General features: G+C 31.8%; 6 protein-coding genes and 1 long non-coding RNA gene across 9 annotated transcripts in view; 2 read left to right on the plus strand and 5 right to left on the minus strand.

The window, feature by feature from the left end:
- The first annotated feature begins 499 nt into the window (after positions 1-499).
- On the plus strand, positions 500-9,302 carry LOC131845823 (eukaryotic translation initiation factor 3 subunit E). Its single transcript, XM_059194949.1, has 9 exons — positions 500-727; positions 940-1,056; positions 2,029-2,196; positions 2,843-2,965; positions 7,126-7,367; positions 7,904-8,038; positions 8,492-8,686; positions 8,858-9,092; positions 9,173-9,302. The coding sequence occupies exons 1-9, from the start codon at positions 632-634 to the stop codon at positions 9,197-9,199; spliced, it is 1,338 nt and encodes a 445-aa protein (XP_059050932.1). The 5' UTR covers positions 500-631; the 3' UTR covers positions 9,200-9,302.
- On the minus strand, positions 2,972-6,893 carry LOC131845822 (zinc finger protein 181-like). Its single transcript, XM_059194948.1, has 2 exons — positions 4,826-6,893; positions 2,972-3,657 (listed from the first exon to the last, which is right to left on the minus strand). Exons 1-2 carry the CDS (start codon positions 5,971-5,973, stop codon positions 3,465-3,467), a joined length of 1,341 nt encoding a protein of 446 aa, XP_059050931.1. The 5' UTR covers positions 5,974-6,893; the 3' UTR covers positions 2,972-3,464.
- A 798-nt stretch (positions 9,303-10,100) lies between the features above and the next one.
- LOC131845825 (uncharacterized) lies at positions 10,101-10,612 on the minus strand. The gene has a single exon (XM_059194952.1). It carries the CDS (start codon positions 10,610-10,612, stop codon positions 10,433-10,435), a length of 180 nt encoding a protein of 59 aa, XP_059050935.1. The 3' UTR covers positions 10,101-10,432.
- A 10-nt stretch (positions 10,613-10,622) lies between these two features.
- Positions 10,623-12,661, minus strand: LOC131845824 (large ribosomal subunit protein mL53). The gene is made up of 3 exons (XM_059194950.1): positions 12,427-12,661; positions 11,285-11,412; positions 10,623-10,783 (listed from the first exon to the last, which is right to left on the minus strand). Exons 1-3 carry the CDS (start codon positions 12,570-12,572, stop codon positions 10,623-10,625), a joined length of 435 nt encoding a protein of 144 aa, XP_059050933.1. The 5' UTR covers positions 12,573-12,661.
- A 1,203-nt stretch (positions 12,662-13,864) lies between these two features.
- Positions 13,865-16,536, minus strand: LOC131845960 (uncharacterized). The gene is made up of 3 exons (XR_009357663.1): positions 15,723-16,536; positions 15,152-15,226; positions 13,865-14,769 (listed from the first exon to the last, which is right to left on the minus strand). It is a non-coding gene; the product is annotated as an uncharacterized LOC131845960 (long non-coding RNA).
- Positions 16,537-18,020: 1,484 nt separating this feature from the next.
- Positions 18,021-18,943, plus strand: LOC131846054 (peptidyl-prolyl cis-trans isomerase-like). 2 transcript variants are annotated; one of them, XM_059195274.1, is made up of 2 exons: positions 18,021-18,082; positions 18,162-18,943. In XM_059195274.1, the coding sequence occupies exon 2, from the start codon at positions 18,173-18,175 to the stop codon at positions 18,746-18,748; it is 576 nt and encodes a 191-aa protein (XP_059051257.1). In that variant the 5' UTR covers positions 18,021-18,082; positions 18,162-18,172; the 3' UTR covers positions 18,749-18,943. The 2 variants fall into 2 exon arrangements, with proteins under 2 accessions (XP_059051257.1, XP_059051258.1); XM_059195275.1 differs by having other exon boundaries at positions 18,052-18,075.
- Positions 18,944-21,685: 2,742 nt separating this feature from the next.
- Positions 21,686-25,748, minus strand: part of LOC131846053 (solute carrier organic anion transporter family member 5A1) — a 51,156-nt gene continuing 47,093 nt past the window's right edge. For both annotated transcript variants that reach the window (XM_059195273.1, XM_059195271.1), the window contains 3 exons: positions 23,524-23,715; positions 23,160-23,311; positions 21,686-22,845 (listed from right to left, as the gene is read on the minus strand). In XM_059195273.1, coding sequence (XP_059051256.1) covers positions 22,115-22,845; positions 23,160-23,311; positions 23,524-23,715 — 1,075 coding nt within the window. In that variant the 3' untranslated portion in view covers positions 21,686-22,114. The remainder of the gene's footprint in view (positions 22,846-23,159; positions 23,312-23,523; positions 23,716-25,748) is intronic.

Genomic DNA, 25,748 nt, shown 5'->3' on the forward strand with positions numbered 1-25,748 from the left:
AATTTAACTTTTTAATTTTTCCCGGTTAAAAGCTAACAGGCCAGAGACAACCTTACGTTCACCCTATTACCACAGATAACATAATATTACATACTATTACTAAACAATTCTTAAACAGTTCACCTAATTTGACGTCATAGTACGATTTTAAGTAGGACCGTTTAAGGCCTGCTATTGAACTGCCCTGCGTAAGGATTGTTTCTTATTCGGTCATAGTAGCCTTCCTGCACATTATATTATTACACTTCTCAATGACAACACGTTTTTATTCAATAATAAGCTGTTGAAAAATCGAAGCTAATGTAAATGTGTTATTTTATATAAGGAACCTACAGGCTAAAAAATAAGATTGTAGGGAAACAAATAAACAACAAATTATTATTCATTATAAAATCAATGAACACAGGTACAATCAATGAACAAATCAATCAGAAAATCGTTGTTTTATATAGAATGTCCTACATTGCAGATCTTGTGGAAGCTGTCAATGTCAAATTAGAGAGTATTTATGATCTACACGACTTGCGTGTGTGATGTCAACAATTTTAAGGTTAACTTCTGAAAACCTTATCGTCCACGAATTTTTAACTTACATTAATTTATTGCAGAAATTCTAACATTGTGAGATAAAATGAGTTATTCAAAATTTGACTTAACTTTTAAGATAGGTCAATATCTAGACCGCCACCTCGTGTTTCCTTTGTTGGAGTTTTTAGCAGCAAAAGAGGTAACAAAAATTTGGACATCAGCGGCTATAACGTTTAAGTACCATTATTTATGACATATTTTTGTTAGAAAATTTTTCGTTTAGTTTTAATGTTTTTTTAAGCTTTCATTGTATTTCAAAATAATTAAATGTACTACTCTAATCTACTACTACTACTGTACTACAAATCCATGTCTAGTACTTTTTAACCCTTTTTGAATTGTGATTTCTAGACATATGACCAATCAGAACTACTGCAAGCAAAACTGGAAATTTTAAGCAAAACTAATATGATTGATTATGTTATTGATATACGTGGCATGCTATATCCTGAAGAAGATACACCTGAGGTAAAAATGTTGTCCGTAAAATTATGACATATTATTGGTATAATTTGTTGACTATAAAATTCTATTGTTAGTATATAATACTGAAATATTTTTTGGGACCAATTAAGCTGTTTACATTTTAATGTAATAATTAATTAATGGCTGCAAAACTTACAAAATGAGAAATAATGGATCAATTCAATGTAATATTGAATATTTATAATAATATACATTTTATAGCCCAATGTACTAAGTCTGTATATATATATATATATATAAATTAAGTCAATCTTACATAGGTCTTTCAATCACACAACTGTCATAAATATCTTTATCTAAAAAAATTATGTGTCCCATTGTTTGACCGCGATGGACTCCTAAAGTACTGAACTGATAGCATATTTGATTTGCACATTGCATGCAATTTCATCCAAATTGAAATATAGAATAGACTATATCTCAATTTATATTTGCAATATTATTTTATTCAAGAACCTTAGCCACAGCAATGCATGGCCGGGTCTGATATACGTTATCAACTATATTCATATTAAATTTAATTCTATTTAGCAATTTTCAATGTAACGATAACCAATAGATAAACAGATATATACATACTTAGGATCTTTCAAGTCAAGAGTGAATAGACACTATTTTCAGGTTGCATATAACAGCTTAGACCGCATGATCAGGTGTGATTATGGTCAAACATGCTCAAATTTAGTAATAAGAAATTATAATATTCATAATGTATTAATAAATCTTTGACAATAATTTAAACAGACATGCATAAATCTTTGACAATAACTTAAACACACGAAACTGTTCGGTATAATGGATGAGTGGAATAATAGTTTTGTGAAGATTGTTGGCTCTTAGAAAAAATTTAAAGTTTCTCTAAGAGCCAACAATCCTCAGCTCTAACTTAAATAATTAGTTAGTACTGTTACTGAAAATAAATTGGTATCAATAATTTATATGATAATTCAAAAGGACATCAAATCACGCAGAGGAGTAGTTCTATCCCAGCTTCAAGTGCTACAGGATGCAGTTGAGCCAGTGCTAAGGCTTATGCAAAGAGATGATGTCATGAAAACTGTTGAAACTATGAGAGATCCCAAAACTCTCATTAACTACTTGACAACAAATAAGGAATTTGAGGTATGTGCATGTAGAAATAAAATTAGTTAAGTATATGGAGTTACTTATATTTATAACTTACTATTTCTTGCAGCATTGCTATTGACTTTTGATGTTATTATATCAAAATTATAAATCACATTATTTTTAATTTAAATTTGAATCCCCAATATTGAATGTTTTGATTCACATTGAAAAAATGTATATACAATTGTCATCAATCTAATTTTATATGAATTGGTCATAGAACAACTGAAACTCAGAAACTTGGTTATATTTCAATTATTATTATAATTATTGCAGCCTAAGAAAACTTTGTGACCAAGTTGTTACCTACCCTCAATTACAGACTGTAAATTTGAATATAGACTGTTTAAAACAACATTATTTTCTTGTGTGTCAAATTAGACTTTACATACAATTTGTGGTGATGTAAACACTGTTAATATACCAAATTAATATCAAAGACTGTGGCAAGTTTGTGCCCTACTATTGTACAAAAAATATACTCAACTAAATATGAGCATGTAAAACATTACATTCGCAATAACATCAACAACCATTGTCAATACCTCGGCAAAGATATATCACTCTCTACCCCATGTGGGAACACAGTCTGGTCTTTTATTCTGGTATAATATAAATTTAAATATTCTTGTGATTTCAGTTCAAGATTGAAATGATAGACAGTATGTATTGTCTAGCAAAGTACAGATATGAGTGTGGTAACTATGTTGAGTCTGCATCATATTTATATTTCTGCCAATTAGTGATGTCACCGACAGATAAGGTGAGAATTAAATACCAACAATATAATTTATATCATATAAAATTTATGAGGACTTAGTCCATAATCTTGGTTGCAAGCATTCAGACATTTATTTATTAAGATGTATATATATATCTCTAGGGCGGACCTAAAATGGTATTTTAAATATTTTTACTTGTATAGCATTATTTTGTGAATGAAATTAAAAGGATGCCTGCAAATTCATCAAGAACCACAATTGTTAGTATTAGGGAATACTGGCCTCTGGAATAATGTTGCAAATACAAATATCTACGATAAATATAAACCTGACCCAGACGAAGTAACGTTTCCTACAAATTGAAATGCACATTAGTGTTTTAAATGTTTTTATTTCTTTATTAGCGAAATAACAAATTAGATATTTTAGTATTCAATTCTTCTAACGTCTTCATTTTGCACGTTGTAGCTATTTGGATATTCGTTGTAGTTTATCTGTAAAATAAATCCTTTTTAAAGATAAATCCAAAAATAATAAACATCATAAATGTAATTGAATACATACAATATTACAGTACTGCATTCCTGTACCACATTGAGGATGGCATTGAGCTTTGTGAATTTGAAGTGATGGTATAGAGGAGAGACACTGCCCACAAATTTCGCACTGGTAAACTATTGAATCGGAATTAGAGTGCCCTTCGCTTTTTGCGGTGAAATGTCCAATTTTGTATCTATAAGAATAAAATAAATACTTTTTATATAATACCTAAGTTGTTCAAATAAATTGTAGGTGCCAATTTTGCAAATAATTTCAATGACCTATGATCCATTGAAGTCGCAAATTAAAAATAGTCCTTTTTTTGGCAGCACGTAATTAAGCCCAATCTGGATTTGAACTTGTTTTCAACTAGCTTCGCCTCAATCTCCTAACAGTAAATGCACAAAAACCCAATACTTAGCTTTTTCCATGAGTATATTGAATACAATATAGATAATTTTTGGAAAAAGCATATCTACCGACTCAATTATAGCCCATTCACACTTAATAGAAGTCCATTTCTCCCACTACAACTGCCTTTCAGTTCTTCTAGTACGTTCTGTCACAATCTGGCAGTATATTCAGATATACTGAATTTTCAGCACGATCTCAAACTCACTGTCGAAATAATTCGCTAACTAAGGTACCATCATTATCAAAATAGCGTTGATCTGAATATTGTTAGGATGGCATGAGGAGATGTCAGTAAAACATACGTATTGAAATTAGAAGGAGCACAGAGAGCCCATCTCGAGGTGTGTACATACACCATGTGTGTGTACATTTAAGCTCATAATATTGCCCGCCTTTATCAATATTGCCAGGTAGGTACTCACAGTTCGCCAACTTTTTATATTATGTACTACCTTCAAACAACATCTTGTTACCGCCCTTAACGCACTCATCTCTTCATATCGCCATAAACTATCTGTCGTTAACATATCTCTATTACAAACTCGATTCTCCCATCATCATCCATCTTCATCCTATTAATTCTTCTTAGGTCCATTCCTCTATAATCTGCATCGCAAGTTGAATATTTTTCAACTACCAAGCTTCCAATATAATCTCAAATTGAATAATTACTACTCTTAAACACAAACACATAAACCCACACGCACAATATTACCTACTACATGTATGTATATACTATACTTAGATGTTTCCGTAATCTTATTGTATAAAATAAATCCATATAGAACCGCACACGATGATTGTTATTGTTATTACTGGTCTACTGAGATACGGACGTAGAGTCTAGTTCAGTACCCAGACTAGTATAATCACAAATTGTTTATAAAAATGATAACTTAAAACCTGTATATGATTGTGGCTGAATAAATTTATTATTATTATTTTACCTGTGATTGTATAATTGATCATAATTTCTAAATTTTCGATCGCAGGCATTACATAGTAGTAATTTTGGCAAGGAAAAAGTGTAACACATTTTTAGCCAAGGACATAATAGCCAATGTTCCTCAGCAGTCTTATAGTAGAAGAATGTTGCCTCGCAAGCATTACATTCATAGTTGTTAATTGTAGTATGCATTTTAGAATGTCGCAATAATCTTGGTATACTAGTAAATACCTTCTCACAAAATTCACATTGTAACAATGATGAGGTTTTTATTTCGCGGACACAATCGACACTGTCCGACTTGCAACATTGACTGGAATGTCTCAAAGCTAGGTCTTGTCTAGGCCACACTTGGAAACATTCTATACAAGTCCACACAATTTGCCATCGTGGCTGTATTTCTGTCATTGAATGCCTCATAGAGTAGTGTCTCTTTAAACCAGTTTCATAGACAAAACATTTTCCACAAGAGTTACAAGGATAAGATCTCAATGGTTTTGGACAAACAATATCCAATATTTCTCTTTTCTTTGTATACGTTAAAGTTCTGTTTAACATGTGAATATTTTCCATTATACGGGCGTTATTTTCTTTCACCTTCTCGAGGCTATATTCTAAAGGACTTTTATCTCCATCAATATTATCAGATTCTATCACTTCATTATGATTTATTGCTTTTGTTTGATCCTTGTTAAATAACAATGATGGCGTTTTTACTCTTATTTCATATTGTCCTTCACATGAACTATAGATGTCAGTACGCTGATTCATATTTGATTTAATATTTACATTGTTTATTGGCCCTAAAAGCTTTCCATCATTTCTCATCATTTCATTTATCATCTCGTTACGAGGATTTGCATCTTCGCCATTACTACGTGTATCATTAAATACTTTCAGTAATTGATTGCCTACTTCTTGGGCACAAGAATCTAAATCCATATTGCTAACGTCGTCTTCCGATACAATCTTTATGATCAATCGTGATAATGACTTCTCAGTAGCTTTTTCTTTCTGTTGTGGTTTTCCATCTAACCATTCACCGTACTGTGCGATACACAAGTCATTGTCTTCATCTTCAATCATCATCTGCAATGATTTAAAATAGATTCCTGTTTCGAATTTACGAATAGTTATTTTAGATGACATATTTATAAACACTAGCAAAAACGTTTAGCAGCTATTGTGTTTCTCTTGTCATTAAATTTTATTTTTTCTCAGCAGATATTGACACTGACAGACGTAAATTAATAACATACCTATTCGAGAAGTTTTAATTTAAATAATTGACTTGTATTTTAGTGATGTTTTATATAGATTATTGACTTATTAGTTTCGGTAGTTAAAATAATTTAGTACTCATATTAACACTTAATGCATATAAACCACTATCTATTTAGGAAAACATTTTTCGAGAATTACTGAAACACATCATCACAAAAACATCTCTTCATAAATTAACTTTGAAATGTTGAATGATTTTTTTATTATCATAAATTTAAAATATCGTGTGATATTTTACTTACATTTAGGTCAAATTCTTACTTTTAGGTCTCTTTTAAAGGAATACTTCTATTTATCAGTATACCGATACTTTATCCATACAATAAGACTCGACAACTGTTACTTTTATTGCCTCTAGTTTAATTAATAGCGTTGTAGCATTTGTAGCTGTTTACAAAATCGACAATAATTTTGTTGTTCGTTTTGTGACCTCGTCCTGTACTCCAGTAGGTCACGACTTCAGAGTTTAGTGTTTGGCAAGCTGCTTGGCGGATACGATAATAAGAAAGACAAACTCTGTAAAAAATTTTAATATTTTAAAAAATATCGCAACTCCATACATTTTTTGCTTCCAAGTCTAATTGTTAGCTAACTTTATTGCATACGTGTATCGCTGATACTTGCCTAGTACTACTAATTTACAGGATATGAGGCATGAAGTTTTAATTTTATAATATATAGGAATAGCAACGGGTGTGTGTATCACGTACGTCACAAGTAAACGTGATGTCCGTAGTCCGGTTAATGAATTTAGACAACGGTTACCACTTATCATGGGTGGACCTAGGTAATGATCTAGCTCTTAGTGTTATGGAATGTTTCTATAATACTAGGTCACTGTCAAAATTTCCCCCATTGCAATAATTAAAAAAATTTAAAGGATTACTTGTAACAGTCGCTAAAAAACGTTTCCATATGGTATTGTACTAAACAGTTATGTCAATATTAATCACAAAAGTTTAAATGTCTATGCGTAACTGAACGGAATCGATACTAAATATATTATTTAATTTTTAGAATTACTTGTCTGTGCTTTGGGGTAAGTTGGCCAGTGAGATCTTAGTACAAAACTGGGACGGTGCTCTTGACGACTTAACGAAATTGAGGGAGTTCATCGACAATGGTGCAGCGGGAGCTACAGTGAATAATATGCAAGCTCTGCAGCAACGTACATGGCTGGTCCATTGGTCGCTGTTTGTGTTCTTCAATCACGTTAAGGGGCGTGATCTCATTATTGAAATGTTCCTGTACAAACCACTGTAAGTGTAAAATAAATTTATATAAAAAATGTAACTCTTTGAGGTCTGTATATAAAATGAACATGAGCAAAACTTATTGTTATGTGTTAGTATTTTTGTTTGTTTGAACTCAATTCTTAGAAACAGCACTTTCATTTACATACACTCGTGAGCGTCCACTTCAGGTATAGTCCTTGTTTCATTTCAAACCGATCATTAAAAAAAAGTTGTTATGACGGTATCGTCTTAAGTCATGGCATCAACTAGTAAGTAAATTTTTAATTTAGAGTCGTTTCTTTGTGTCGTTTACGATTATTTCGTGTCTACTACGATTAAACATCCATTTAAAGACAATATGATACTTTAGATTTATATGATATACCCTTAAGTTTTATACAAATACTATATGATTTAAAGCTTGTTGTATTTTTGTCTTCTAACGCAGTGACGAAAATATTCATAAAGTTCGATCTCTACTTCAGTATCTAAAGTCGGATTGTATAAATTACAATTAATAGATATACTAAATATATAACGATTTTATGTTTGTATTACAGGTACCTAAATGCAATTCAAACGATGTGCCCCCATATCCTACGCTACCTAGCTACAGCTGTTATTATTAACAGATCAAGGAGGAATGCTCTTAAAGATCTCGTGAAAGTGATTCAGCAAGAAGCTTACACCTACAGGTAATTAATGTATATTGCTCAGTATAAAAAATCTAGAAGTGTTATTAAATTTTATTGAGATTAGCTATTATTCAATATAATATTATTTTAATAATTATAATACCGTTAGTCCACGCACTGCTCATAATTTATTCAGCCTAGGTTACATTCGCTGATATATATCGGTAAAGATTGCATGGTATGGGATGCAAATTTCCGAGGCATCAGTTGAATTTAACCTACGTAGTATTAGTCGATTAATTAGGAATTAATCGAATGATACTATGTAGGTTAAATTAATAACCAGGAATAGTTTTTTTTAACGTAAATTTTGTACGATAACATAAGATGAGATTTTGATATGTCATTGTATTAATTTACTAGCACATTATTCATTGTATTGTTATTGAACTATTCACTGTCAAATCGAATTATAATACGGTACTGTTTTTATATACCTATTTTTAATTTCAGAGATCCTATCACAGAGTTTATAGAGCATCTATATGTGAACTTTGATTTTGAGGCAGCACGAAGAAAATTAAATCAATGCCAAGCTGTACTTTTGACTGATTTCTTCCTCATCGCCTGTTTAGAGGAATTTGTTGAAAATGCACGTCTCATGATCTTCGAAACATTTTGCCGGATACATCAGGTCATCAGTATTGGGTCAGTATTTATTTATTAGGTAAATAGTCCATTAAGTGTATATGCAATAGTAGATATTTAGACTATAACGTAAATGTTAAAATGGAAAATCAAATTCGATCAGTCGAGTCATAGATGAACTGATAAATCAAATTATAGGTGGATGCTATCAATATATATTTTTATTTTTAGAATGTTGGCTGAAAACTTGAATATGCAACCAGAAGAGGCGGAATGCTGGATAGTAAACTTGATCCGTAATGCTCGGCTGGATGCTAAGATCGACTCGAAATTAGGTCACGTGGTGATGGGAGCGCAGCCCCTCTCCCCCTATCAACAGTTGGTCGAGAGGATCGATTCCCTTGCCGTACGGTCCGAGGCTCTTACGTCATTAGTGGAACGTAAACACAAAGCACGGAATCAAGATGTAAGTTTATTTTAATGTGTGCCTTTACAACGTTTTGTGATTGAATTATTAAAAATATGACCATTATTTTTTTATTCCAGATCCGTTGGGGAACACAAGAATTCTGAGTAAAATTAATAACATATAATTTTAAACTTACCCAAACCCAACCTTAATAATAACGTTTTCGTATAATTTAATGAAGACAGTAACATTAAACTTTGTATTACACTTAATTCTTTTTTGTATGTGATCCTCTTATGATAAACTATGTAATTAAAAGTATCAGTAAACTGAAAAACAAACTCGTATACTGAGAGTTAGTACCTAGTAGGTACCTCGTTATATAGAGGTTCTTGGTTATATAATTATAAAGGAAGTTGCCCTTATTTGCGTTCTCAGCAGTTAGTTTTAAATGTAATGGTATACCATCTGTATACAGCCCTACTAGAAATAAATGCTAGATATTATTGTAATAAGGATTTTCTTACATAATTATTAAAAAAATTAAGTTGTAAATATAAATTCAGATCACATGATTAAGTTTCTTTGGAGGATTTTTCAAGACTATTTTTCTTTTTCTTGTAATTTTTACATATTTTAATTGCCAAATACTATTATAATTTGCTTAGTTCATATTACAAACCCAAGCGTTAACGACCTTCCCATAGTATGGATCCCAAAATGAGGATCAAATGGAAGGTAGACCTTCACATAAAATATAATAGTATCAAATACCGTGATTGTAATAACGATACATTAGGGACGGGAAGAGATTATTAGTAACGAAGGCTAGTGATCCTATTTTTGATAATGTACCAGGTCAAGTAGATCTTTACACAGTTTTCTTTGCCAGCTCTGAATCTACTTTTTTTTAGGTGGGGCAAAATCTATAAATGCCAACCAGCCAACATTTTCACTAAATTGCAACATTCTGTATATTAACATACAATTAGTTCGCCTAGTATTGGTATTAATTATTGTGTCTTTATTAACAGTTATATCTTAATTTTCAAATGCATTAAACAATTTACTTAACTTCCGTCTTTCAGAGGTCAAGTTCTCAAAGGGGCGTCAAAAATGTGTATTGATCTGCCAAATTACAATTGCCCGCCCGTGGCATGGGCATGTGTTGCCACCTACATCCCGGGTTGCTCACTGGATACCATCCTAGTTAATTTAATATGAAATACTAATCAACCTGATTTCATCCTCTTTCTATCATCTTCCATCGTCATATAATGTTAAGGCAGCCAATTGCACCATTAGATATTCATCTATTTAAAAAAGCTATAATATTGGTAATCAAAAGAACTTGTATTACATATGTTTTTATTATAACAATGACATTAAATGGTAAATTATTCTACAGGCTTGATAGTTATAAATCTAGATAAAATAAAAGCAACTAGTATGGTAGATAGAACAAAACATATAACAAAGATATAGAATGTGTCCTCTGAGAATACATCCGTAAATTCTGGTATTTGATTGTATAATTCCTCTACCACATGAAGATTTCCTTTGTTGGATCTCGTCATTTTTACAAGTTTATTTCTTTCTGCCCTTCTTTTTCTCTGATTTTGTCTGAATAGTTGAAACTGGTTGTTCAACAGGTGCCAATGATGATACGTGTTTGTTAAAAAGCTGTAGAAGTTCTAAACAAGTTAGATTTCCACTTTTGAATGTTATTTGCTTAATATTTGCAGTATCTGAAATAATAAACAGCTTTATTTTATAGTCATCAATAAATCTATAAAATACTGTGATACAATCTTTTTCTAGCTTTTGAAACTAAAAATGTCATGGTCAGCACCATATATTGAATATGTTTGTCAGATAGACTGAAATGAGCTTTATAAAAATATCTCTAGAGTTAAGGTTGTAGATTATTTCTGAGTATCTTTACAACCTGCTGATAAGATCTCACATTGAATAAAAAAATAAATACACTTATATAACTAAACCCCTATGTGACTCTGAATGGGGTTCTGATTCCAGTTACATATGATTAATAGTTGAGATGTGGAATTTGTATTGTCAGGTATTATAACTATACATCTTATCATCATATTCTTTATTTGTAATATATTGAATAAAAAAGTATAGCTCTTTCGAAACTTAGTTGTTTGCAGAATAGTGAATATATTATAGAATAGATATCAATATATGTATCACAAAGTAGGTATATAAACTTATCAAGACAAGCTTACCTCCAATATTAGGTAAAATTGTTACACCAACTGTGGGCTCACTGCGATCACATACAATTTCAGTTTTTAGTGAACAGTTTGGATTTGTTAAACTTATTTTTGGTGAGCTCAAATAATGTAAAAAGTGCCTGAAAAAAGTTAAGTACTTATAATTTATTATAGTGAATATGCAAGAACTGGTAGCAGTATGTCAATAAACTGACGTTGATATTAAGATTATTGGTATAATAATCACTTCTTATTTAAATACTGTGGAGTAATCATTACTCCTGGAGCTACAAATGAGCCTGTAGTATATAGGGCTGATAGCAGTATGTCAATAAACTGACGTTGATATTAAGATTATTGGTATAATAATCACTTCTTATTTAAATACTGTGCAGTAATCATTACTCCTGGAGATACAAATGAGCCTGTAGTATATAGGGCTGATAGCAATGTCAATAAACTGACGTTGATATTAAGATTATTGGTATAATAATCACTTCTTATTTAAATACTGTGCAGTAATCCTTACTCCCGGGGAAACAAATGAGCCTGTAGTATATAGGGCTGATAGAAATATTCTTTATTTAAACAAACTTAATATATAAACACTTTTGAAATAGTAATTTTATTTATTCTACTTTTTTAGAAAGCAGACTCAGCATAAAGTGCAAATAATTTGTATTACTCTGTAATACAATTATCTATTTACAAGTTATTATTACAAATTATTGCATTTTTAGTTTTTAATGAATAAAAACAGCTAAATACCAAAATACATAAGACTACAAAAATTATTACCTCAGTAAAAAAATTAATCAGTCAGTGATCATAATACAAAGTAATTATTTTATCAGTGGTAATTGAAAAGGGTAGTCGCGTACTTAATATGAATCTAATTTACTAGGAATAACTATGATAGTATTCAGTTAGGGAGGCCAGAAGGGAGTGCAGTCAGCGAATTCTAAATTAAAGCAGATAAAGAGGAAGAAAAAATTTATATCACCTACAGGGGGTAGCATAATACATAAAATCGGAAATGAAACTACTTATATTACAATTGTTTCCTTATTACAAATAATGATAACGTTTAAAAATTAAAATCCATAAGCAGTTCAATATTACATTATATGAAATCGTTTTTAGCTATTTCTTACCTCGTTTGAGTTACATTATCAGCGAAAGGATCGAATTTTACGACGATTCTCTTTGCTGCTTTTAAATTAATGCCCTTCAGTTGTTTACCAATTGCAGATACGACACCTGCGGATCTCTGTATTGTACCACTGTATGGAACAGACATAATTTTATATATTTTGGCTGAATACGCATGAATCAATAAAATCTATTTATACTTATAGGTAGGTTAATAGCACAGACTAGATAGGGATGTAGTCAGAAATTGTGAATTGTGGCTGTGTCCACCGTCTATGATATATATGTACTGACAGTTAAATGACAGTTTATTTTTTCTGCCTGACAATTACAGCACTGAATTCTGAACGGCTGTATGGGCTTAGACTCTTTGCCTTTCCGTTACGGATAAATAAAACAAAAAAAAAAACTGAATTCTGATCGGTCTCTCTCGACTTTTTGGCGGGAAGTCAAATAGAGCGGGTGTTTTAAATATTTTTCCTTTATTTTATATTTTATTTATATTCAATAATTTGTATATATAGGTACAACTAACATAATTTGTAGTTAATTACAGTCCCAAAATGGGAAGTAAGCGCAAAAAGCGCAAAGCCGATGATAATTGCTCCCCAGAAAATTCCAGGGATGTCGACAGTCCAGATTCTGACTCCTCACTGGATGAGGATAAGTATAAAGTTTTTAAAATCGATAATTACTGTCGCCAATATCCTGAGGATGGAGGAAATTTTGAATATATAGTTATTTATGAAAGTACCGATACGAGGCCTTTAGGCGACAGAGACCTTATGTCCCTTGGCGCCTGTCTTAAGCGCCAAAACAAGGGTATAAATTTTCAAGAGAATTAATAAATATAAAGTCGGAGCCATTTTTGAAAGGCCAGGTTTAGCCAACATAGCATTAAATAACACCAAAGTACAAAAAGATTTACATGTTAAAGCCACAATACCTGCAACATTAACGGAAATAACAGGGGTCATAAAAAACGTACCTATATACATGTCAAACAAAAGTATTTACAATGGTATTTCCAGCTCCAGAGACGTCGTCTCGGTGCGTCGGTTTATGCGAAGAAGTCGTGATGAAGATGGTAACACAAGTTTTCTGCCCACCCAATCAGTGGCCATTACCTTTGCCTGTCCCACACTCCCTACGAATGTCGATATCAATTCATGGTATTTCGAGGTAAGCGCTTACACCCCACCAGTAACACAATGTTTAAAGTGCCTGAGATATGGCCACATTGGTAAATTTTGCAAAAATACTCAACGTTGCTCAATATGTGGAGAAAACCATCATTTTAAAGATTGCACTAAAAATAGCACAGAAGCTGTATGTCTTCACTGTAATGGTAACCATATAGCTATCTCAGCTGAATGCCCAATTAAAAAGAAGAAAATACAAGAAAACAAAATAAAACACAATACTGTTCCCTTCTCTAGTTTATTTAATGAAAAATCTTTTCCATCTTTAAACACTAAAACTAAACCTACTGACAATATTAACACATTATTGCAAAATGATGACTTTTTAAAATTAATCATTGCATCAGTTATTAAAATTATTTCTGTTAATAAAACAGATGACTCTCCCTTAAACTCAGAAGGCATAAAAAACATAATTTTAGATACTTTTAAGATTTCCAGTACTAACACTAATTAATAGTATCTCTTTAATGGATAATATTTTAAATATTATCGAGTGGAATGCCCAGAGCTTAATAAATAATAGACTTGCTTTTACTTATTTTTTATATAACAACAATATACATATCGCCCTTCTTTCTGAAACTTGGCTAAAGCCTTTCAAAAACTTTAATATCAAAGGTTATAATATAGAAAGATTAGACATTGGTAATAATCATAATGGTGTAGCCATTCTAATACAAAACAAATTGAATTATAACAGATTAAATACATATCACGATGATTCTTTGCAAAATATCGCTTTAAAATTATATTTGAAAAATGAAACAATTTCTTTTGTTAGTTTTTACAGCCCTACATCCGCAATGTCACGTAACTTTACACATTTACATTTAGATAACTTATTTAAATCTATCCCATCACCTATGATAATAGCTGGTGACTTTAACGCCCACAATACCACTTGGGGTTGCTCGAGAACCGATTCTAGAGGCACTATTCTTCTTAATACTATTGAAGACAATGATCTTTGTATAATTAATAATGGTCAACCCACTACTGTAGGCTCTGATATATGGAGTCCAAGTGCTCTGGATCTTACAATTGTTTCTGCCTCTCTGTCACTCCGATGCAATTGGTCTGTACATGATAATCCTTTAGGGAGCTATCATCTTCCAACCATCACCCACCTTTTATGTAACACTGTAAATGCAAATAACATTTCCATTAATCATAGTAATTTTTTTAGGCCAAATTACAATAATGTAAACTGGCTTGTATACCAAGAGACTGTTGATAATAAATTATGTAATGAATTTAATTACGATCCTTCCACCCCTTTAGACTCCTATAAACAAATGTGCAATATTTTAATAGAAAGCATTAACACAGCTAATAATTCACATGGAAATTTAAAACATTCTTTAGTCAGTAATCACAAGGCAAGACTTTCTTTGCCATGGTGGAACAATACTTGTTCTCAAGCAATAGAATTATGTAAGAAAACTTACATAGATTTTAAAAATAATCCCACTCAAGAAAATTACATAAGATTTAAAAGACAACAGGCAATCAAAAAACTTACTCTCAAAAACGAAAGAAATGCCAGCTGGATAAAATTCTGTGAGTCGATTAATCGGCAAACTCCTCTATCAGTTATCTGGAATAAAATGAAAAAATTTAATAAAACATTTAATAACAACTGTTTACTTATATCTTCAGACACTGATTGGATTTCTCCTTTCTTAAGTAAATTTACATCCAAACCGCCAGCCAAAAGTAGACCCAACATACAGGTATCATTAAATAATAATAACAGCTTCATTATAAACCCTTTTACTATAACAGAATTTTACAGTGCCTTAAACAGCAGACGTAACACAGCTTTCGGTCTTGACAATATCTCTTACAAAATGTTAAAGACATTATCACCCAATTCTAAAAACACTTTATTAATGTTACTTAACTCTCTTTGGAATACTTCAAAAATACCACCCGATTGACAGATTGTCTGATTCCTATTCTTAAACCAGGCAAATTGATAAATCATTCAGACTCCTATAGACCCATAGCATTAACATCTTGTATGAGTAAACTTTTCGAACAAATGATTAAACAAAGGTTAGAATTTTATATAGAATCAAATAAGTTATTACCTTCAAATCAGTTTGGCTTCAGGAAAGGTTTTTCAGCTACAGAGAGCTTAAATCATTTAAACCTAGATATTCATCGTGCTTTTTCTAGTAACAATATACTGGTTTCTGTCTTCTTTGATATAGTTGGTGCTTTTAACAATGTTAATCATCATATTCTAACTAATGAACTGCAAACACTAGGAATACCAGATAAGTTGATTAACTGGATTTTTAATTTCCTACATAATAGACAAGTCTATGTTAAGTACAATAATAATTTATATGGTCCACAATCTTCATATATAGGTGTATGTCAAGGGGGAATATTGAGTCCACTGTTATTTATTTTGTATATTCATAAAATTAATATTATTCTTGGTAATGAAGTCAGCAATTTACAGTTTGCTGATGATTTAGCAGTTTACTGTTCAGGCTCAAATATTCATATAGTAGAAAATAAAATAAACAAAGCTTTAAAGAAATTAAATGTTTATTTTAAATATTTACAATTAGATATTAGTTTAGATAAAACTAAAGTTGTTATATTCAGTAGATCAAGAACTTTGCATGCTAATATTAATTATAATGGTAGCATACTGCCTGTAGTAGCTGAAGCCAAGTTTCTTGGTGTAACATTAACAAAAAATCTATCTTGGAATAAGCATGTCTGTAATATATCTGATAAAGCTTCTAGAGCTTTTAATATTTTAAAATGCCTTTCCAAAACATTTTGGGGGGCTGATCCAAAGATTTTACTTATGTTGTACAAATCCATAGTCCGTTCTCACTTTGAGTACAGTTACCTTTGCTTTGCTTCCAATCCCACACTCTTAAAAAAATTAGACAATCCAAAATAATAATTTGCGTCTAATCACTGGTGCAATGAAAACAACTCCAATAGTCTCTCTCCAAGTAGAATGCAACATTCCATCTCTGTCATTAAGATTCAAATTTCTTAAATTTAAATTCTTGCTAAAATTACATAGCATTTCCAATAATTCGCTGTTACAAAAAATTACAGATTCTCAAACCATTGCTTCTTCTTCTAATTCCATAAAATTCCCATATATTCTCCTTGATTTCTCTGCAATGAAATCTATAATTGAGCAAAATAATATTCATGTGGCAAATAATAAGTGGGCATGTTATGAAGGGACATATGACAGTAAATTTTGCAATATGACAATAGAAACAGATAAGAACTTAAAATGTAAAGAAGAAGTTTATGAACATCTTTCTCAATGGCCTTCATTTAACACAATATATACAGATGGTTCAAAAAATGACCAAGGTGTGTCATTAGGTTTTTACCATAGCGATATAAAAACTGGTTATGGATTTCGATTACCTACCATTACTAGTATATTCACTGCCGAAGCCTTGGCTATTTTGCAAGCTTTGCATTATATTAACGAAGACATATGCGCTAAACCTCATAATCAGTGGCTTATCATTAGTGACAGCATGTCAGTCTTATCAGCGTTGCAAAATCATTCATTTAGTGCCAAAACAAGCTATATTATTTACCAAATTAAAGAACTATGGACTGTTTTGTTTAATAAAGGAAAAGAAATTATATTTACTTGGACACCGGCACACAAAGGTGTGACAGGTAATGAAGAAGTAGATTACCTTGTCAAAACTGTCAACAGATTGGGTGGTGAGTCTAAAAAAATTTTCTTACCTTGGCAAGATTTAATTCTTGAAATTAGAAAAAACTTATTAAAAAATTGGGAAGAAGATTGGAAACGTACTACCAAAGATAAAGGTACTTGGTATGCAGGGATAAACAGTACTGTTGGCAAAAAACCCTGGTTCATTCAGGGAAAAATATTTTTAGAGAGAAGATTTTATACTCAAATTTGTCGACTACGATTTGGACATTGTAAATTCAATGCACATTTACACCGAATGAAGATCATTAATTCTCCGATTTGTCTTTTATGCTCTAGTAACGAAAATCAAACATTAGAACATATATTTTTTGATTGCCCGGCCTTTAATTTAAACAGAATTTTGCTCATTGCTAAGCTTCAAGAACTATATAAGATTATTCCGCCATCGCTTCAAGAATTATTCAAATGCACTGCAACTTTTAAACCAATTTACGACTTCATCATAGCAACAATCGGAGAATTATAAACATTTCAATTATGGACACATACATGGACTTAACACAAACTTATAATTAATGAAAAGATTTGGCGATATCGCCTTGAAGAATTTTTGAATTTTCATGGAAACACTACTGAAGATTAGGCTGTATGGTCTCGTACCTTTGCCTATCCACTTGTGGATAAAATATACCACTACTACTACTCGGTCTCTCTCTCTCTCCATTCTCTAGAGCTCTAATTTTATCTGTGACCACAAGGTTTGAGGTTATAACTTTTTTAGATTTTAAATAATAAATTTAATTAGTCTTAAACGCAAACTATTTACTGAATATTATTTTGACAGGCGAACTGGCAATGGCGCTGCCTGCAATAATGCGACGTGCCATAGTTAATGGTACTTTATATTCAGCAGCTGCATTGCGATTTGCTTCCACACAACCTGAGAAAAAAGTGTTCTTTGATGTCACAGCTGATGGTGAATCTCTGGGTCGAGTAGTTATGAAACTTCACTCTGATGTTGTACCAAAAACGGCAGAAAACTTCAGGGCTTTATGTACGGGGGAGAAAGGATTTGGTTACAAGGGGTCCTCTTTTCACAGAATAATTCCTGATTTTATGTGTCAAGGCGGTGACTTTACTAATCATAATGGTACAGGTGGAAAATCAATTTATGGACGTACATTCCAGGATGAGAATTTCAAACTTAAGCACACTGGGCCAGGAATATTGTCAATGGCTAATGCAGGTCCCAATACAAATGGTTCACAGTTTTTTATTACTACTACTACCACTCCATGGTTGGATAAAAAACATGTAGTCTTTGGTGAAGTTGTAGAAGGTTTAGATGTGGTAAAAAAAATGGAAAATTTAGGGACCAGAAGTGGGAAAACATTAAAGAAAGTAGTAATAGCAGAGTGTGGGGAGTTGTAATTTTAGGAAGTATTCAAATATTTTAAGTGGTAACAGTACATAGTCTAAATAGGTAGTCTTTGTATATTAAGTATAAGAATTGTTTCAATGTAGTTGCTGTGAAATAGAATGGTATTGAAATATTTCTGGCATTATTATTTTAATCATATCATAAAGTATATATGTACCTATTCATTTTCTCATGAATAATTGGATTAGCTTTAGATACATAAGACAAAGAATCAATATATCTCATGAATTAGTAAAACTGCTCTTCAGATCAGGGGAATATATATATATATATATAAATTTTAAGACTCCTAGCAGTTTTACCATCACAATAAGCTTACATGATAAATTATGGAAATTTGGAAATAACAGAAATTATCTACAGGTTTGTTAATATCAACCGTGAATAATATTGCATTTCTTTTGTTAACACAATAAAAAATTGTGATTGGTGGTAAAGGTGTCTAAGCCAGATATTACATAAGACATACTTAATATATTATTAAGTAATAATATGTTCATTGTTTTAATAATTATGGAAATCATTCGTCTTCAACATCATCAATCTTTTTACTACTATATTTTTATTATTATTTGAAAATAAAACAACTGTATAAAATAAGTATGCAATTTTTATTAATCTAAATGCAACAAATTAGTTATGGAGTTGCTGTCATCAAACACTTTTATTTGTGATAACAACCTATACAAATACAGCTAAGTCAGTATCAAGTCTTAAAACTATTGTAATAAGGCCTTTTTAGATAAAACACTCTCTTTCATATCAAACTATTTCTCTCTTAACAATATATGACATTAATTTACATTGCTGACTTTTGTCTTTTAATTTCGAGATAAATATATTGCTTTAAAATATGTTATTATTCTAAGATAATATTCAAGACTTCTATCACAATTTTACACAAATGTTTTTTTGCGAAGTTGTGCAACAGTGATGGAAGCATATCAATTGTGAAAGAGATCATTTAATTAAGTTCTTAGATGAAATAGCAGCCCAAGAATTGACAAATTTTTTAGTGAATATAAACAGATAGATCTAATATATGATATACTAAATCATAGAAATTTATTTGTCAATCACTAAAATATTAATAAATGAGTAATGAAAAATATGTACTTAGGAGCCAAAGGTCATTTTCTATCAAAACATAATCTGTCATGACTTGTATAAATATAATTTTAATGTTTTTTAACTATATTTGTACTATTTATAGAAAAGAATATTTTTCTATTTTTAATATTATACAAGAAGAAAGACAAAATAAAATATTTAATAATATATCTACATAACTGTACCAATCCCGATAGGGCAGTTAAAAGCATGGACATTGTAATGAATGCAACACATGACATGCCTATATTTTGTTAGTATATTGTGATTCTAAAATTTCGTTTGGTATACAAGTTTTCTAACGACAAAAATTCAGTCTGCTATAAATAATATAAAATGTAATCATAATTATGAAAATAATATGCAGGTATAAATATTTAAATTATTTCAATTCTGTTTTTCTTATACAATTTACGTAGTTATATGTATATGACTACAAATAAGTTAATTGCTTATGCCCCTCACCTCCCTGGTATCCTTAAGCGCCGACATGTGATTAGTCTTGTAGTAGCGATCAATCTAAGTAATTGGTGGTATGCACTTTTGCAGTACTGTTGTGACCATCTTGGATATACAGGATCAGTGAATTTTATTAATGGTTACTATTTAACCACTATTTGACTATCACATATTTTTTTCAAGAAAGTTATCGTTAAATGTCTGCAGTTATGTGTGATAGATTGTTAATATAAAAATTGATATCAAAAGAAATAACGTAAAACATATTCTCAAACTGACATAATAATTGTGAAAAGAAAGGATTTCTAACATTGATTTCAGTTAAAAATAGTATTTTACTAAAATTTTGAGATCACAATAAAGAAAGACAGACTTCATACACAATGTATAGTTACATATACAATATTTACTAAATGAGTTTTCTTATGCTTTGTGCTTGTGAATAAAATGGTGATTTACTAGTGCTAAGGAGGAATGTTGTGTCAACATTTTTTAAAAATAAAATTTTGTGTTTCCTTAATGTATGTATCTGTATCCAATGATAAGTCTTATGAATTTTTCGTCATCATTGACAATTCTGCTCAGACATGTGCAGATTGATTTTTAACAAGAGCTGGATATCAAAGCATTTACATAGAACTTCACATGCAAGTGTAATTTAGCAGATGATTAGTACTATGGACTTATAACTGTCTTATTCACACAATTAATAAAAGTGATTAGAAAACAACAGCCTAAAATAGCATAAAACCTTAATGACATAACTAACCATTGGCAGATTGTAATATTCCACTTTATTTGCTAAAAATGGGTCAACTAGGGAATCTTATACTTTAGTAAAACTACATAAGGTGAGACAATGAATAGAAACTAAATTTTTTTTTCATTTTATATACATGTATGTATGGTTGACCCTGAAATCGGTTGCATAAAACCAGATTAAAGCTTTAATATGTGAAGTGTAAATTACGCTATTGCAAAGGTGAAATTTCCCACAATATTGACTAAAATCTGTATTTAAACTAGTAGTCTTATAATTTGAGTAATGTTACATATTATGCCTGCAATTAACTGAAAGCAGTTTGTCATTTCATGCACATTAATATATTAATATAGCACAATGCATACCTGTATAACATCACTGTCATATACTTGTATTGTATACTTGTCCTGTACTTAATATGTAAATAATTGTAACCGTAGAACATGTTGTTTTCAGTTTTTAGGTGGTATATATATATTTCTTAGATCTTATAATTTTTTCAGACAATACATATTAAGTACATACAGAAAAATAACGAGAATAATATATTTTGTAAATTGATATCAATTAACTTAGTGCATAATAGGGTTATTATAGTATGTCCGTGTTTGGTATACCACAGTGGCTAAGTTTAAAACTAACACCAAAAATTGCAATTGTTATTGAAGTATCAATACACGAAGGCAATGTTTTTCCAATTGACTTTTTATTCTAGATCAAATTAAACTTGTTAAGATTTTAAAAACTACCCACCGAGGATAGATACAAGCCAAAATTCGAGTTCGATAAGTTTCACTACTTTAAGATATGATTCGAAATCACTCATTTATCTATGTCTAGAGCTTTAGAACTAGAATGTGAGTCCTATCTGAACTTAACTACTATAAATTTCACTAAATCGATTATCACACTCAGTATCGCTATATCAAATAGTGACTACCGTGGAGTGTCTGCGTCGCCCGATCACTAATCGAGATTCAGGTCGCGACCGTCACGCGCTGCCTGGCCGCGTTTCGTTCGTCGGTCACACGCGCGGCTCTAACGGCGCCGTCGCCAGTTGGTCCACGCTGCGCCCCTTCTGTATCTGCAAGCTCAGCTCGCTCGGCTCCATCGTTAGGTGATGCGACGACGTGCGCTTGTGTTTCGTCTCGTGCGGTTTCAAGTCTTTCGAGCTCGTTCTACGGTGGCGAAGCATACCGCTGCCATCTATCAGTCGTTTGCTTTCCTCGTCGACGCACTTCGTCAACGGTAGCACCGTGAGGTCGAGACTCTCCATGCTCTTTAGGGCGAGATGCTTGAGTTGCTCGAGACTGAGGTCTCGCGAGTCGGACCGCGAGTGGACTTTGAAGTCGCGGGAGCCGCTGCGCGAGTGAGTGCGGAAGTCTCGCGAGGTGGAGCGTGGGAAGGCATCGGCGCGCGAGTCGCGGGAGTCTCTGGAGTCGCTGCGCGTGGGGCGGGCGCGCTCGGACTCGTCGAGCGAGTGTTGCCGCGCGCGCGGCTCCAGCTGGATCGTCTTGGAGTCGTTGCGCAGGTGTCGCGAGGCGACCAGCACTCGCGGCTTGCCGGCGCCGGCTCTCGACTGCGACTCTTGCGAGTATTGTGACTCGGTTCTCTGAAGCTTGCCTCTGGTCGGTTCCTGGCTACCTTCAGGTACCGCGCCGGCCTCCATGGGCGTCGTGGTCGCAGAGCTCGGGCCCGAAGTCAAGCCGGAACGAAATCCGCTCGCGTTATCCGCAGATGGCAGCTCTTCGAAAACTGAAAGATAACAATTACAACGTTTTCTATGTAAATAGTAGTCCGAAAACTACAATAGTATGACAAGCTTCGAAGTAAGCAATTACTAAAAAATAATTTTAATAAGAATAAAAGAAGAAAAGATTGATTGTATGAGTAATTATAAACTCAAGTCTGACACTGATTAGTAGACAAAGTCTAGTCTCATGTGTTGTTACTGGGCGCATTAGTATAGTATTTATTAATATAAAATATATATATTCCCATGAGATCTCGGAAACCGCACTGAAAATAGTCAATGGCTTTAAATAAGGATGTAAGAAAAATGTACTCACGCTTATCGAGACTTATTATTGAGCCGGCTATGTCCTTGTGAGGATCGAGTGGCGGTACAGTTTCTAAGTTTCTGCGACGTCGTACCAGCCACCAGTCAGCTAGGAAAATACCTAGCGCTACGATTTTTATTCCACCACATAGACCGACGTATCTGAAAATCAAAATACATATTAATTCCACTGTTTTATTTTATTTATAGTCTTTGTCGTGTAAATTTGGCCTTAAAATTTGTTTCTAGATGTATTGACTTTGATTCATAAAAAAAAACTCCCGTCGAGTTTGCGATTAATAATTAGAAATAGAACACGATGTTTTGTGGCACAATCAAAATAATACTTTTAACTATATATTAACAAACAATACCTGTATCTAAATTGTTCAATGTCGTAGAGTAAACAGCGGCCGCCCTTTTCGCCGCTGCATGATTGTTTCCAAAGAATGCACGTCGAGTCGATGAGATTGCCGAATACTATCGGCGCCGGGATATAACCAAATAAGCGAAATATTACGAACTGCATACCCAGAGCAAACGACCGTTCTTCCTCGCTTACAGATCTAAAATAAAAAATATTTTTTTTATTATTACAATGATATGATATATTTTTACCGCCACCGAATACTTTGGTATGCCGAATATCATCAGGTTTGATAGCAAACCTGATATTATTCGGCAACCGTTATTACATATACTCTCGTACTCGCTATATATATAATAACGCTACGAATATCATCATGATGTCATTATATGACAAGTATGTAATGTATGTATTCTGAAAGCGAGTATGTAAACTCTTGGTAACATACTATACAAACGCTTACTTATTTTAAAACTTTCCTGTTGAATATATATAATTTATACTTATAATATTATTCGTGGAAACGCTAACTTGTCAAATTTAAATATTGTAATAGCAGTGGCAATCCGTGAGGAAGTAGCCATTATTATTGCTAAAAGTTGCATATAGATGGCGTGATTGGTATCGATGGAATTCTTCATAGTTTTGCAAACGTTTTAAAAAACAAAACTGTGTTTACAAAAATGTTTAATCAATTTTTAAAAAGTTATATATACATGTTAAAATGAAATAATGCGTTTAGAAAAGTAATTTTCATATATTTACTCATTTTGTTATTTTCCAGTACTTAATTAATTTAATCAGTGCTAATACGGGGCTCAATGTTTTCAAAAAGCTTTCATAGATGGCATTGTTGTCATTTGTATCGGCCTAATTAAATGTCTTTTTTATATTTTCCAATAATAAGCACTTAATATATTATTATTGTAAATTACACACATAAAAAAATTTTAAGTAAATTAAAAATAGCCGAACAAGCAAGTAATACTATTTCCAATAATACTTATGTATGAAGTGTTGTCATATTAAAAATAAATACATGTATTATCGATTTTTTTTAATAATCGATAACAGGATTTTATTACAGCGCATTATTCGATGATGCTTTTAATGAGTCGTTGTGAACAGTAAATTTTCATTATTTTGTATTATAGCAGTGTTCCGTTTCAAAGAACGGAATATAGTAGTACATTATTAGTGTCGTTGGTTATTTACATTTGTACTGAAAAATCGATTACATAATAATTTAAAATATCGAGTACGAATCGTAGCTGTCTTCGAATACTGGCAACTGGTAAGATTAAAATAGTATTTAAAGAAAAGAGAGAAATCGACCCTAACGCGAATACCATAAAGTTGATTTTCCTTTCTCATTAATATCATAGCAGTTTGTTTTTAACATGCGTATGGCTCTGTGGTATGATGTTTAACGTGTATTGTTATTGTACGGTGCATACATTTCAAAAATTATATTTTATTGTAGGTACATACATTTCTTTCATACATTTCATACATGTCAAAAATTATCTTTTAATGTAGGTACATACATTTCTTTCATACAATTCATACATGTCAAAAATTATCTTTTAATGTAGGTACATACATTTCTTTCATACATTTCATACATTTCAAAAATGAACTTTTATGTAGGTACATACATTTCATACATGTCAAAAATTATCTTTTAATGTAGGTACATACATTTCTTTCATACATCTCATACATTTCAAAAATGAACTTTTTATGTAGGTACATACATTTCTTTCATACATCTCATACATTTCAAAAATTATATTTTAATGTAGGTAGGTACATACGTTTCATACATGTCAAAAATTATCTTTTAATGTAGGTACATACATTTCTTTCATACATTTCAAAAATGAACTTTTTATGTAGGTACATACATTTCTTTCATACATCAAAGATATTATTATTGTAGATATCGAAAGTTATGTATACAAGTAATTCTGAATATTATCAAGTTCAAAATAAGCACACATTACTGGCTTAGATAATAGAGTAATATTACTTGTAATAAAAACATTTGTGACACCCATATGTATACATATTACATAGTAAGTACTTACGCCCGCGCCGTGAGACTCATCTAAGCGTACAGCGCATGCGCGTCGTGCGGTAACCGCACCGACGGACCAATAGGAGCGCGCCTCTCGCGTATCCAGAAAGTTCGCGACTAATGGACGGTATAGTAGTAAAGCAATGAGTGTT

This window comes from Achroia grisella, unplaced genomic scaffold, assembly GCF_030625045.1.
Source record: "Achroia grisella isolate CSIRO2021 unplaced genomic scaffold, CSIRO_AGI_Agris_v1 utg487, whole genome shotgun sequence".
NCBI lineage: Eukaryota > Metazoa > Arthropoda > Insecta > Lepidoptera > Pyralidae > Achroia > Achroia grisella.